Here is a 15,640-nt window from a genome sequence, read left to right as displayed (position 1 = left end):
ATATAATTTTTTTCTGCATCTAGCTCTGAAAAAATATTTGGCCTTCTAGCAGTGTGTGGGACTTGTTCTATTAGTCCACCTATACTGACCTCCATCAGGTTGCAAACTGAATATATTTTTTTCTGCATCTACCTCTGAAAAAATATTGGGCTTCTAGCTGTGTGTGGGACTTGTTGTATTAGTCCATCTATACTGACCTCCATCAGGTTGCAAACTGAATATATTTTTTTCTGCATCTACCTCTGAAAAAATATTGGGCTTCTAGCTGTGTGTGGGTCTTGTTCTATTAATCCATCTATACTGACCTCCATCAGGTTGCAAACTGAATATAATTTTTTTCTGCATCTAGCTCTGAAAAAATATTGGGCTTCTAGCTGTGTGTGGGTCTTGTTCTATTAATCCATCTATACTGACCTCCATCAGGTTGCAAACTGAATATAATTTTTTTCTGCATCTAGCTCTGAAAAAATATTGGGCTTCTAGCTGTGTGTGGGTCTTGTTCTATTAATCCATCTATACTGACCTCCATCAGGTTGCAAACTGAATATAATTTTTTTCTGCATCTAGCTCTGAAAAAATATTGGGCTTCTAGCTGTGTGTGGGTCTTGTTCTATTAATCCATCTATACTGACCTCCATCAGGTTGCAAACTGAATATAATTTTTTTCTGCATCTAGCTCTGAAAAAATATTGGGCTTCTAGCTGTGTGTGGGTCTTGTTCTATTAATCCATCTATACTGACCTCCATCAGGTTGCAAACTGAATATAATTTTTTTCTGCATCTAGCTCTGAAATAATATTGGGCTTCTAGCTGTGTGTGGGTCTTGTTCTATTAATCCATCTATACTGACCTCCATCAGGTTGCAAACTGAATATAATTTTTTTCTGCATCTAGCTCTGAAAAAATATTTGGCCTTCTAGCAGTGTGTGGGACTTGTTCTATTAGTCCACCTATACTGACCTCCATCAGGTTGCAAACTGAATATATTTTTTTCTGCATCTACCTCTGAAAAAATATTGGGCTTCTAGCTGTGTGTGGGACTTGTTGTATTAGTCCATCTATACTGACCTCCATCAGGTTGCAAACTGAATATATTTTTTTCTGCATCTACCTCTGAAAAAATATTGGGCTTCTAGCTGTGTGTGGGTCTTGTTCTATTAATCCATCTATACTGACCTCCATCAGGTTGCAAACTGAATATAATTTTTTTCTGTGACGCGCCCCTGGGCCTGTGTCGCGCTGCGTTGCGCACGCGGGAGCTTACCCGGAGCCGGATCTGTTGAGGGTTGTAGTCTCGTGGCGGTGACCCGGTCCGTGCCCAGGGAGTCAGACTAAGTGGCGCTGTATTAGCGGTAGATGTTGGACGACTACGCCACCCGTTGAGTGCAGCTAAGGAGCTGCTGCTGCAGGGCAGACCGCTGAGGCCAGTGGTAGGATTGTGCAGCGTGATAGTATAACCCCCAACGGGAGGGGTATGGCCTCAGGGCAGCCGACGTGGATGATGGGGGTAGCAGGAACCACTCGGAGACGGTACGGTGTAGTTCAGGGTCTTTACTGGTGACAAAGATAGACCCTCCCGGAGTACTGGCTAGCGATTGGGGCCTGGTCAGTCCTCGAGCAGATGGGATCTCCCCTGGCCAGGCGGAGTTGTAGGCCTCCCAAACTAACGATACTCTTCTGGCTACCTTGCTAGAGGCAGGTATAAGTAGCCCACGTCCCTGAGTGTACCGTGTGGTGCTCACCCGTATGGCCGGTGACTCGGGGCCTTCTAGTAGCTTCCGCTCCACGACGGCGGTGCTGGTCCCACGCGTGTGACCGTGCCTTCGGGTTTCTGGGCCAGAGGACCTGAAATCCCCTGCCGGTCGGTTTCTGCTGCTGGGTAAGATTAGTCCCCACAGCCTCGGACGCCGGGTCCGGTGATAACTTCTCAGTCAGGGCGAGCTCTGCAGCTGCCAGCCCCTGACTCCTTGTAACACTGCTCCCACACAGCTCCTGTTGTTCTTTTCCCATAGCTGCTTCTCTTCTCTGTCTCTACTTCTGGCATGGCCCAGGAGCTGGGCCCAGCCGGAGCCACAGCTCCCTGTCAGCCCTCCTGGCTGAACTCTCCCTTTTAACTCTCTAACCCTGCCTCAGCCCCAGGTTTATATAGGGGAAGTCCTTCCCCTCCCAGGACTGGGCAGGAGGTGTGGCATGCATAGGATTCCTGACCAAGAGACCTCCCACCTGCTCTCAGACATAACATTGCATTACTGTGGAAACCAGACCCCTGGGGTGCCACATTCCCCCCTAGTGAAATTTAGTACTCCGGGACTAAACATATTTTTTTAGAAAGACATAACAGGGTATAACAATAATAATACAATAAGAAAAACACATAAAGGTGGTCACGGCATGTCCGCAACCGGGTGCAGTCTTTGAAGGAAACAAAGGTGTCCATTTCACCAAAACAGGGAGACGTAACCAGGTAGGGGTCTGTCCTGCCCCGAGTCCTTAACAGTCTTTTAGTCCATCCTGGGTTACGCTCCACTAACTGTACAATGGATTCCCGGTAAATCCACCAAGGACTCCTATAAATTACTAGAAACACATAATTATTTACAGGATATGGCCGCTCTCAGTCCTCGGCCAGTGGGGATAAGGATTGGCTGCTCACAGTCCTCAGCCTGGTAAGGGATAGGGGATGGCTGCTCACAGTCCTCAGCCTGGTAAGGGATAGGGACACACGGGGAACAATTCACTAATCCCAACGGGGACCATATTTTAATTAGCAGCAGTCCTTGTACCCTAACGGGTAACTATGTACAGCTCTTTATTCACGCTACTTCCCTTCAGTAGCTATGTCCTCTTTGTGCTCCCTCCTGAGGGTAGTCCTCAGACCCGTCCGGGTCCTCTTGGCTTTCCTCGTATTGGTAGTACTGCAGCTCCTCCTCGGTTAGCCGGGTTAGTATCTCTGCGACAGTCCTCCTGCCAGGTGGCCAGGACTTTACCTCCCTTTGGGCTGCCCCAGTTAGTTGGGCCACCAGGATGCTCACTTTTTGCTCTTCTGTGAGGGGGTACACCTGGAAGATGCTATCCAGCTTTTCTCTAAAGTCATGCAGGGTATGTGACTCCCCTGAGTACTGGGGTAGCCAGGCTGCTCCCGGGATATAGGGCATGGTGAAAGGCATGACTGCAGCAGCGCTGGCGCTGGCGGGGGTTGAGGCAGTGAAGCTCTCCTCCGTATCCGACATCTTCCTCCCCCCTAGTGGACCGTGGCCTACATTGCGATGATCCTCTTCCGTAGGCCGCGGCTCCGCAGTGGATCGTCAGGGTTGAGGACCTTCCGTCGCGCTCCTGTGACGTCGGCGTTTGCTGGGCTCCTTCCAGGACCTTACGCAACGTCCGGACGTGAGGCGGGGCTTCAGTTCTCGCGCGCTTTCGGAGTCCACGCCCCTATTCTTCCCGCGCGGCGTCCTCAAGATGGCGTCCAATGGCGGGAAAACTCCACGTATGGCGAGAAGAAGGCTGAAGATGGCGCCGAATGGCGGGAAAACTCCACCGATGGCGGGAAGGAAGCGGGAGATGGCGCCGGATGGCGGGAATCTTCACCACAGGTAAGTTTGAACAGTCTTTTTCAGGCACGCAGTACCCGGTGGTTGCGGGCACGAGATCCTGCCGACTACGCCAAAAGTTGACGCGCCCCTGGGCCTGTGTCGCGCTGCGTTGCGCACGCGGGAGCTTACCCGGAGCCGGATCTGTTGAGGGTTGTAGTCTCGTGGCGGTGACCCGGTCCGTGCCCAGGGAGTCAGACTAAGTGGCGCTGTATTAGCGGTAGATGTTGGACGACTACGCCACCCGTTGAGTGCAGCTAAGGAGCTGCTGCTGCAGGGCAGACCGCTGAGGCCGGTGGTAGGATTGTGCAGCGTGATAGTATAACCCCCAATGGGAGGGGTATGGCCTCAGGGCAGCCGACGTGGATGGTGGGGGTAGCAGGAACCACTCGGAGACGGTACGGTGTAGTTCAGGGTCTTTACTGGTGACAAAGATAGACCCTCCCGGAGTACTGGCTAGCGATTGGGGCCTGGTCAGTCCTCGAGCAGATGGGATCTCCCCTGGCCAGGCGGAGTTGTAGGCCTCCCAAACTAACGATACTCTTCTGGCTACCTTGCTAGAGGCGGGTATAAGTAGCCCACGTCCCTGAGTGTACCGTGTGGTGCTCACCCGTATGGCCGGTGACTCGGGGCCTTCTAGTAGCTTCCGCTCCACGACGGCGGTGCTGGTCCCACGCGTGTGACCGTGCCTTCGGGTTTCTGGGCCAGAGGACCTGAAATCCCCTGCCGGTCGGTTTCTGCTGCTGGGTAAGATTAGTCCCCACAGCCTCGGACACCGGGTCCGGTGATAACTTCTCAGTCAGGGCGAGCTCTGCAGCTGCCAGCCCCTGACTCCTTGTAACACTGCTCCCACACAGCTCCTGTTGTTCTTTTCCCATAGCTGCTTCTCTTCTCTGTCTCTACTTCTGGCATGGCCCAGGAGCTGGGCCCAGCCGGAGCCACAGCTCCCTGTCAGCCCTCCTGGCTGAACTCTCCCTTTTAACTCTCTAACCCTGCCTCAGCCCCAGGTTTATATAGGGGAAGTCCTTCCCCTCCCAGGACTGGGCAGGAGGTGTGGCATGCATAGGATTCCTGACCAAGAGACCTCCCACCTGCTCTCAGACATAACATTGCATTACTGTGGAAACCAGACCCCTGGGGTGCCACATCTGCATCTAGCTCTGAAAAAATATTGGGCTTCTAGCTGTGTGTGGGTCTTGTTCTATTAATCCATCTATACTGACCTCCATCAGGTTGCAAACTGAATATAATTTTTTTCTGCATCTAGCTCTGAAAAAATATTGGGCTTCTAGCTGTGTGTGGGTCTTGTTCTATTAATCCATCTATACTGACCTCCATCAGGTTGCAAACTGAATATAATTTTTTCTGCATCTACCTCTGAAAAAATATTGGGCTTCTAGCTGTGTGTGGGTCTTGTTCTATTTATCCATCTATACTGACCTCCATCAGGTTGCAAACTGAATATAATTTTTTTCTGCATCTAGCTCTGAAAAAATATTGGGCTTCTAGCTGTGTGTGGGTCTTGTTCTATTAATCCATCTATACTGACCTCCATCAGGTTGCAAACTGAATATAATTTTTTCTGCATCTATCTCTGAAAAAATATTGGGCTTCTAGCTGTGTGTGGGACTTGTTGTATTAGTCCATCTATACTGACCTCCATCAGGTTGCAAATTGAATATAATTTTTTTCTGCATCTAACCCAGCCAATAGTTTTGGCCTAATACCACAGTTTGGCCACTCAGCTCTGCTCGGTTACCATCCATTGTTTTTTTGTGCAAACAACTCCAGAGTTGTGAATTAGTTAACCACCAAAATGAGTGGAAAAAGGCCTGCTGCTGGTGGAAAGGGGAATAGGCGTGTTGGGAAGGGGAAAAAAGGTTGTGTCCGTGGGGTAGGTGTTAAAGCAACAGTAACATCTGCAGAAGAAAGACCATCTTCCAGCCAAACTAAAATGTCTACTTCTTTTAGCGGACAATGTGATAAGATCCCTTTCTTACGGCCACGCCAATCGCTACAAATTCCAGATGAGGCACAAAAACAGCAGGTGCTTCAACGGATATCAAGTGCTCCTTTAAGTGGGCTCTCCTCCACATCAACTTCAACATCACAAATACTCCAGTCCTCAAAGGTGTCACCCAAATCGCACTTGCTTCGTCACAGCTCCCAAATCTCCAGCTGCCCGTCTGAGTATGAGGTAGAACAGATGGTTGAGTCTGCAGAGCTGTTTACTCATACTATAGCCTGGGAATCAGAGGTCGACTCCAGCGCTTCTGTGAATCCAGACGAGGAAATGATCTGCACTGATGCCCAGAATCTTTATGAGTCGGATCCAGGACCAGACGCAGAAGGTTCTGACCATAATGTAGACCCTCATTCCCAAACTGTAACTCCTGTTGGTGGAGACAATGAGGAAGACGATGATAAGACTCAAATACCTGATTGGAGCGACAACTTTAGTTTTTTGTCAGGGCAGGAACAGGTTGGCTCTGAGGACGACGGGTGTGATAACACACAGGGTGATGATGATGAGGTTGGAGATCCCACTTACTGTCAACCCACAGTCAGCCAAGAGATGAGGTCAGCAGAGGAGGTGGAGGAAGATGCTAGTGACGACGAGGTCAGGTTGCGCCTTCCTGGACAGAGACGTAGTACTGGAAGCACGTCAACAACTGCATCCTCAAACACAACTCTGCCTCTCACCACAAGTCGTGGTGGCTCTTCAGGTCGCATGGGTGCTAAGCCTTGCATAGCCTGGGCATTTTTTCAGATCGATAAAGATGACCCAACTCGTGTTATCTGTAACATTTGTCAGCAAAAGCTAAGTAGAGGCCAAAAAATACATAGTTTGAGTACTTCATGCATGAACCGGCACATGGACATGAAGCATAAGTTGCAGTGGGAAGCTCAGTGTGCTACAATGCGGCCTAGCCGGCCGGGCCAACCACCGTCTGCCATATCTTGTGCATCCGCGGCCTCTTCATCCTCTGTGACTGGGGGGACAGCAGTCACACCTGTTTTGGGGCGCAGACCTGCCACCTCTTTACCCGCAACAGCCAGCGTGATTGGCAGGTCATCATTTTCTTTGGAGGTGGGAACACCAGCTGGTGTTGAGCGCTGTCCGACATCGATAGCACCACCTTTGGATCAAGGCAACCTAACATGTCCGCCTGCATCTTCCTCACAGACCGGCAGTTTGCCGGGGACACCCTTATCAACCCCGTCTAAGCACAATAGCCAGCCCTCGGTCCCTCAGATGTGGACAAGTAAAAGACCATTTCCTCCTAGCCATGAGAAAGCTAAGAGGTTGAATTTCATCATCTGCAAGCTCTTGGCTACAGAAATGCTGCCTTTCCGCCTGGTGGACACAGAGGATTTTCGAGACCTTATGTCCGTCGCAGTGCCCCAGTACCAGATGCCCAGTCGGCACTACTTCTCAAAGAAAGGTGTGCCTGCGCTCCACCAGCATGTCGCACACAACATCACCGCTTCTTTGAGAAACTCTGTGTGTGACAGGGTGCATTTCACCACAGACACTTGGACGAGTAGGCATGGACAGGGGCGTTACATGTCGCTGACTGGGCACTGGGTAACTATGGTGACAGCAGGACAAGGGGCTGCTGTCCAAGTCTTGCCGTCCCCACGAGTTGTGCGTCAATCCTCTTTATGTCAAAGTTCCTCCACTGCTTCTGCCTCCTCAACCTCCTCTCGGTCTTCCACCTGCACCCAAAGCCTGTCTGGTCATGCCACAAGCTTTCTAACTGCGCAGAAGGGATCCTGCACACCTCCTTACTATGCTGGCAGTAGGGCTCAACGTCATCAGGCGGTTTTTACATTGAAATGTCTGGGAAATGTGAGTCACACAGCTGAGGAGTTGTGGTCAGCTCTGGAGAACCAATTTCATGAATGGTTGTCTCCACTGGACCTGAAACCAGGGAAGGCCGTGTGCGACAATGCTGCAAACCTGGGTGCGGCCCTTCGCCGGGGCAATGTCACACACGTGCCTTGTATGGCTCACGTGTTGAACCTGGTTGTCCAGCAATTTTTAGCCCACTATCCCAGACTAGATGGCCTTCTGCAGAGGGCACGGTCGCTGTGTGCTCACTTCCGCCGTTCGCATCCCGCAGCTCAGCGACTTACATCTCTACAGAAGTCGTTGGGCCTGCCACTTCACCGGCTAAAATGCGATGTGCCTACCCGGTGGAATTCAACTCTGCACATGTTGCAGCGACTGTGGCAGCACCGACAAGCCCTGGTGCAATACGTTCTGACGTATAGCCTGGGCCAACGAGATTCAGAGGTGGGGCAAATCACGCTGGAGGAGTGGTCTCAGATCAGGGACCTATGCACCCTTCTGCACAGTTTTGAAATGGCGACGAAGATGTTTAGTGCTGACGATGCCATTATCAGCATGACTATTCCAGTGATTTACATGCTGGAGCACATGTTAAACAGAATTCGGAGTCAGGTGGTGGCACAAGAGGAGGTGGAGGAAGTAGAGGAGGAGGAGTTGTATGCGGAAGGGCTAACATCTGCAAGGTCCAGACGGTCGGCAGCACCAAGGCGGCAGGCATGTGAGGGTGGGGGAGATGGTTTTACCAGGGCGCATGGTAGCAGCCAAACTAGTGAGGAAGGTGCAGGAGCCCAGGAAGAAGTGGAGGACGAACTGATGGAAGACTCATCAGATGAGGGAGACCTTGATCACTTTTCTGTTGTGCGAGGTTGGGGGGAGAGGACAGAGGAAGGAAGCATGATTGTTACCTCGCCACCAACACAACAGGGACTTGGTGCTCCTGGATGCGCAACACACATGAGTGCCTTCTTGCTGCACTACCTGCAACATGACCCTCGAATTGTGAGAATTAGAAATAATCCTGACTACTGGGTTGCCACACTGTTAGATCCCGGGTACAAAAGTAAATTTGCAGAAATTATTCCTGCCATAGAAAGGGATGCACGCATGCAGGAGTATCAGCAGAGACTGTTGCAGAATCTTACATGTGCTTTTCCACAAAATACCAGTGGTGCACGTAGTTAATCTCACAGTTCCAACTTGCCAACCGTGGGACCGTCAAGTGTTCAGCACTCAAACCGTAACAGAACCACAGTATCTGCTGGTAACATCAATTTTGCGGAATCATTTCACCACTTTTTTAGCCCATCCTTTGCAAGGCCACAGGAGACAAGAAGTCTGACACATAGTCAACGCCTAGAGACGATGGTACAGGAGTATCTCCAAGTAAACATTGAAGCCACGACTGTGTCACTGGACCCTTGCTCTTTTTGGGCTTCCAATCTGGATAAATGGCCGGAGCTAGCCACTTACGCCTTGGAGATCTTGTCATGCCCCGCAGCCAGCGTTCTGTCTGAACGTGTGTTCAGCGCTGCTGGTGGTGTGCTGACAGATAAGCGCACGCGGCTCTCCACTGATAATGTAGACAGACTCACGTTCATAAAGATGAACAAATCATGGATCCGAAACGACTTTTCTACCCCTGTGTCATCCTGGGGAGAGTAAAAGCTTGATGATTGGTTAAAATCACCTCACCAACTGTTTTAAGCTTTCAAATTACTAATCATGTTTATCTGTATCTTGACTGGAAAATAATTTGGGCTTTGTAGCAGTGTGCAGCACTGATCCTATTAGGCCATCTATACTAAAGCTTCACCAGATTTAAAATTAATAATAATTTTTAGCTGCATCTAGCCCGGAAAATAATTTTGGGGCTCCGAGATGCGCAAGACACATAAGTGCCTTCTTGCTGCACTACCTGCAGCATGACCCTCATATTGTCAGAATTCGAAGTAATCATGACTACTGGGTTGCCACACTCTTAGATCCCCCAAACTTTTCGATCAACCTTTTCATTTTAATAAAGACCAAAAAAATGGTCATTTTTGAAATTATAAGCATTAGCAGGTTGTTAGAAACTGAAATCAAACAGTTTTCAACTCAAAACTTTATTCTAGGTGATGTTACATTTTCACATAGGACCCCTTGTTCGAAAGGAGCTTCTGAACTCTCTCGTCCATTGAATTTGTCAGGTTTTGGATGGTTTCTGCTTCAATTGTTTTGCATGAGGACAGAATACCCTCCCAGAGCTGTTGCTTAGATGTGAACTGCCTCCCGCCATCATAGACACTCCTTTTAATGATGCTCCAAAGGTTCTGAATGGGGTAGAGGTCAGGGGAGCATGGGGGTCACACCATAAGTTTGTCCCCTTTTATGCCCATATCAGCCAGAGATGCAGATGTTTTATGTGCAGCATGAGATGGTGCATTATCATGCAGAAAAATGATCTTGCTGTGAAATACACGGTTCTTCTTCTTGAACCATGGCAGGAAGTGCTGTTTGAGAAAATCCACATACATTATGGAGTTCATCTTTAGCGCCTTCAGGGATCCTAAAGGGGCCGACAATCTCTCTCCCCATGATTCCAGCCCAAAACATTACTCCACCTCCTCCTTGTTGGCGCTGTAGCCGTGTTTGCGTGGGGTGTCCATCAACCAGCCATCCTCCACTCCATCCATCTGGACCATCGAGCGCTGCACGGCACTCATCCGTGAACAAAACTGTTTTGAAATCAGTCTTCATGTAATGTTTGGCCCACTGGAGCCGTTTCTGCTTGTGTGAAGTGGATAGAGGAGGTCGACAGGATGGCGTATGCACAGCTGCAAACCTCTGAAGGACCCTGCATCTTGTTGTTCGGGGGACGTTGGAGGCACAAGCAGCTTCAAAAACTTGTCTGCTGCTATGACAAGGCTTTTTGGCCGCTGCTCTTTCAACCTGACGTAATTGCCTGTAGGAAAGAGTCCTCAATTTGCCCTTATCAGCACGCACACGTGTGTACTGTGAATCAGCTACATACTTCTTGATTGCCAAGACACTTCATCCTGATCATCGCACAATGTTGATTGTAGTCATGCCTTGACCTAAACACTCCACAATTTGTTGCTTCTCAGCAGCCGACACATCCTTTTTCTTTCCCATTTTGGCAGAAAATGTAGGCTGCTTAATAATGTGAGAGAGCCTTCTTAAGTAGTCTTGCCTTTCATTGGACACACCTGCCAAACTAATTAGCACAGGTGTCTGCAATTGCTTACAGTGATATAAAGAGCCCTGACACACATCACCATCAATGAGTTTAACTGACAAACAAACAAATTCTTCCCTTATCACTCCTAAACACTTTTTGCATAATAATTTGGAACGCAGTGTACATGTGCTTTTCCACAAAACACCAGCGGTTCACGTAGTGAATCTTACAGTTCTAACTTGCCAACCGTGGTCTGTATGGAGTTGTTCAATAAAGGGCCCAAAATTAAGATAACATAGATGGGAGAGGTCTCTATGAATAGGAATTCCTAAGTATTTGATACCCTGTGAGGGACAGGCAAAGGGAAAGTTGGACTGGATGGAATCCTATATGGATTTGGGGAGGGAGACATCGAGGGCCTCAGACTTCGCTGCATTGATTTTAAAATTTGACCATGTAACAAAGTGATCTATTTCAGCCATAACAGCAGGGATGGATATATGTGATTGAGTGATATATACTAGGACATCATCAGCAAATAGAGAGCACTTGTACTCGGTGCCTCCCACCTCAATCCACCTAATATTGGGGTTATGGCGAATTGATGAGAGCAGGTGCTCCGTCACTAGGATGTATAAGAGAGGGGACAGAGGACATCCCTGCCTTGTCCCATTGGTGATTGTGAAAGGTGATGAAAATGTTCTGACGCACCCCCTGGGCCTTGTGACACCCGGAGCCGGACCCTTTTTGGTGGATGCTGGTGGTTGTAGTCTTCGTGGCGGCGACCCGGTTCCGTGGCTCAGGGCGGTCAAACCAGTGGCGGAACTATTTATGTGGTTTTGATGTTTAAATGTCCGACTACGCCACCCGTGGATTACGGTCAGAGTGAACCGCTGCTACAGGGCAGACCACTGAGGCTGGTGTTGTGGGTGCAGCAGAGCGTAGCATAACTCCCCACGGGAGGAGTATAGCCTCAGGGCAGTGTATGCGGAGGATGGGGGTGATGGTGCAGGGCAGCAGCAGTAACGACACGGAGTCAGTGATGCAGTCCAGGGCCTTTACTCACAGTTCTTATTATCCAGACCACGTCTGCAGGTAACGGCTGCCCACGTCGTACTGTGCTCACCAGGTGAGGGGGTCAGACAACTCCCAGATAACTTTGGAGCACTTCACAGGACCCCCTTTGTGTGTCCTTTGTCTGGCCTTTCTTACCAACACTTCTGTCCGGCTGCCTCGGGCCTCCTCTTGGTAAACTTGGCGCCAGTTTCCCTGACCCTATGTGGTGCCTTCCTAGCGGGTGTAGCGAGGGGCTGCGCCACATAAAATGTCAGAGCGTCCGGTTTCTAGCTGAGGGTCGTTTCCTGTCTCCACTAGTTCGGGGACCGGTCTCCCCCTTTGGCCTGACCCCTCCACGCAGGTGGATTCGGGCGTGCGGTGGCGACTCGCCCGTCCGCACCCCTGGGATCCCTTCATTCCTCGTTCCTGGAGCCTTCTCCGCTCCTCTTCCTTCCTTCTCCCTCTTCCAGGCCTGGGCCTCTGTTACTAGGCCCGCCTCCGGAGCAGAGCTCATGCAGAGCCCCTGCTCCCTGCCACTTCTGCTCAGACTTCTCTGCACTGAACTAAGATGGTGCCCACCTTTTATACTCCCTTCTCAATGCACCCAGGAACTGCTTCCTCCCTCCTCCTGCACTAGAGGGTTCCCCTTCCTCAGTGTTCCCTCCCCCCACTCCAGCCAGGGACAGGGACTGTCGTGCCCATCTCAGGGGCATATTGGTCGCCCTGCCCCACGGCAATGTGGTGTAATGCATGCAGGTGTCGGGTCCTGATCCACACTCCATCCTTACCTGAGAGTGAGATATCACACCTCTGGGTGAGGTGCAATACGTCTGTAGCAACCGAGCCCTCAGGGTGCTACAGTTCCATTTATCTTCAGCCTAGGTGACGTATTGCGATACAGGGCCGTGATTTTGGCTATAAAAGGGTCCCCTAGACCCCTACCCCAAGCTTTTTAAGAGAATCATATATGGCGTGCCAGGAGACTCTATGGAATGCTTTCTCAGCATCCAACGAGAGTATCTAATTACAAATTTTTAACTGCATCTAGCCCAGGAAATACTTTGTGCCTAGTAGCAGGGTCTGCTAGTCAGCGGATTATCCCGGCTGTTAAGCAAGCTACACCACCTGTAGTTTAGACACTTAATTTTTTCAAAGGAAATGATTCGGGACCATGGGATACTTAGTGAAGAGCATCAGGAGGCACCCCAAGGCATAGGGGCTGGGACTGGCATTAGGATGCCTTGCGGTGGACAGCCGAGCTCGATCCTTATAAAAGCTTTTTAACTGCAGCAGCTTTAGTGGACGCTACTGGAGCTGGAATTACGCGGCTGCTGGTATGAGACTTGCCCTCCAATAGATCCTTGTAAATGGATTTAAAGTGTATTCATTCAAATTAGAGAGACAATTTAAATTAAAAAGCTTAGAGCTGCCTCCACCACAGGGGGGCTCGCTCGACCCACCAGCGGACAGGCACCAGTATTGGGAGAGGGGGGCTGGCCGTCAGGGTTCACCGCGGCTCTGGCACAAACCCGGCGACACGGAGGTGGCACGGGCAGGAGCGGACTGGCCGTGTCGGCTTCTCACTTTTTGGATTTTAGAAGGGCATGACATGCCTATATCTGTGTCTCCCCCTCCTTTTACTCCTCCACCTCTTTTATTTTCGCATGACTATATGTACTTGTCACTTTTCCATGTGTTAGTTATATCTTCTGAGCAGTTTGTCAGCTTTTGGACACCTTTGAAGGTGTTTTCTATGTGTTTCTATGTGTTTTTGTTTGCCTGCCATTGTTTTTAACGGTGTTCGAAGGTGTTCGACGAACAGTTCGACGAACAGTTCGGCAAACACACGGGTGTTCGACGAACCGAACCGAACTCGAACACTACGGGGGTGGCTCAACACTAATGATGACCTTACAGTATCCCACGCAAATTATATGATATCACCACAGTGATCCTAACATGGTATGATGGTCCTCATAGTCCCCCACACACATTATGATGGTCCCAACACAGCCCTCTACACAATATGATGGCCCCCACACAACCCTCCATAAAGTATGAAGGCCCTCCATACAGCATAGTGGCCCCCACACAACCCTCCACACTGTATAATGGCTTACACACATTATAATGGTCCACACTATCCCTCCAAACAGTATAATGGCCCCCCTAAACAGCCCTCCAGACAATATAATGTTCTCCAGACAACCCTCCACACAGTACAATGGTCCCTGCCCAAACCTCCAAACAGTATAATGGGTCCCCACACAGCCCTCCAAAAGGTATAATTGGCCCCCACAGAGCCCTCAAAACAGTGTAATTGGCCCCCACAAAGGCCTCTAAACAGTGTAATGGCCCCCACATAGCCCTCCAAATAGAATGATACTCCCCCAAATAGTATGATGGCCACACATAGCACTCTAAATAGTATGAAAGCCCCCCACATAGCCCTGTAAATAGTATGATGCCCCCAAGTAGCTTGATTGTCCCCTCATAGCACTTCAAATAGTATGATGGTTCCACAAATAACCCTCCAAATAGCCCTCCAGATAGTATAATACCCCCTAAAATAGTTTGATGATCCCACAAATAACCCTCCAAATAATATGATGGCCCCACAAAAAAACTATATATACAGTATATTCACCTCTCCACTTTCTCTCCCTGCACTGGTCTTTGTAGTGTGTGGTCTGCATGGGTCAACAGAGTGGTCACGATGTAATGATGCTATCATACCTGCTGCGCTGAGGCGTCAAATGCACAGGGAGAATTACATCCAACTGTATCGGCATCCAGTAAGCGGATACAGCTGAAAGTCGGGTGGGTGAGCCCGGTGCTGGTATCGGGCCACCCAGATTCATGGGCCCCATAGCAACTTCATGGTCTAACGCTATTAGCGGTATGCCACTGCCAATCAGCAGTCGTTTGTTAGACAGTTTACACAGGCAGACTGTGATGCCAGTTACTGCTCATGGACAAGCCACGAGGCTGGGTAGTCAAGAGGTCCAAAGCCAAAAGCTAGGACTTTACTTCATAGACAGAGGAGTGAGACAAAGGCGTAGTCAGGTCACAGTCTGGGGTCAGAATTCCAAGAAGGTAGGCGATCACGACAAAAGACATAGGCAAATACAAGGTCAAAGGCAAATCAAAGGTTGAGCAACAAAGATCAGAATACAAGACTAGGAACACAAAGCTAACACACACGTCTTAAACAAAGCTGCAATTGGCAGCAATCTAAAGCAGAGAGCTGGCTAAATAGCCAGGTAATTATTCTGAACAGGAGACACAGGGATGAATCCCCCGCATGCCCTGGCACTGATTGGATGGCTAAACTGTCACTCAAGACACTGACAGTTCAGCACGTTTCAGATTGGAAGGCTGAGTTGTCAGTCACCATACTGACAACTCAGTACACCCCTGTCCTAGATGGGACGGCAGAGCTGTCATTCACTGCGACCAGACAGTCAGATAGGAGGAATCATGACACAGACCATGGTAAATGATGCGCAGTGAATGATCTATAATACATTTGTAGCCAAAACTTTTGAGGTTGAACCTGCCGAATTATTACAAACAAGTCCTCATAGGACATAATACAATTGATTATTTGCTTATTTATGTTAATGTGAAACATTTAGAAAACTTATATTTTTGCATGTGTGTAACAGAGTCAGTTTGCTTGTCCAGAAGAATTTGAGGACCCAGTGGCACTTTATGAAGCAATCAAGACATTTGGAGAAAAGATTGTAATTTGTGATGAAGAAGATCCTGCATGGAGATCTGCTATTCTGTCTAACAAGAAAGAATTGCTGACTTTGAGACATGTTGTTGAAGATGGAAATGATGAATACAGTGTCATCATGCTTCACAAAAGCTACCTCAATTTCAAAGTTATCAAGGTACAAATAAAATACATGTTTTAGACAAGTGCAGTATTTTCCATATTGACTAAGAGAT

The 15,640-nt window shown here is 49.3% G+C and overlaps 1 protein-coding gene across 1 annotated transcript in view; it reads left to right on the top strand.

The window, feature by feature from the left end:
- Positions 1 to 15,640, top strand: part of LOC141257813 (pecanex-like protein 2) — a 1,433,759-nt gene that overhangs the window by 1,315,122 nt on the left and 102,997 nt on the right. Inside the window, exon 29 of the mRNA XM_073672817.1 lies at positions 15,352 to 15,582. Within this exon, the coding sequence (XP_073528918.1) occupies positions 15,352 to 15,582 (231 nt within the window). The remainder of the gene's footprint in view (positions 1 to 15,351; positions 15,583 to 15,640) is intronic.

Source organism: Phyllobates terribilis, unplaced genomic scaffold (genome assembly GCF_046119375.1).
Source record: "Phyllobates terribilis strain yellow unplaced genomic scaffold, ASM4611937v1 Scaffold_3__8_contigs__length_932513732, whole genome shotgun sequence".
In the NCBI taxonomy this organism is placed as follows: domain Eukaryota; kingdom Metazoa; phylum Chordata; class Amphibia; order Anura; family Dendrobatidae; genus Phyllobates; species Phyllobates terribilis.
The sequence above is the reverse complement of the archived record's forward strand: the minus strand, read 5'-3'. Positions and strand labels throughout refer to the sequence as shown.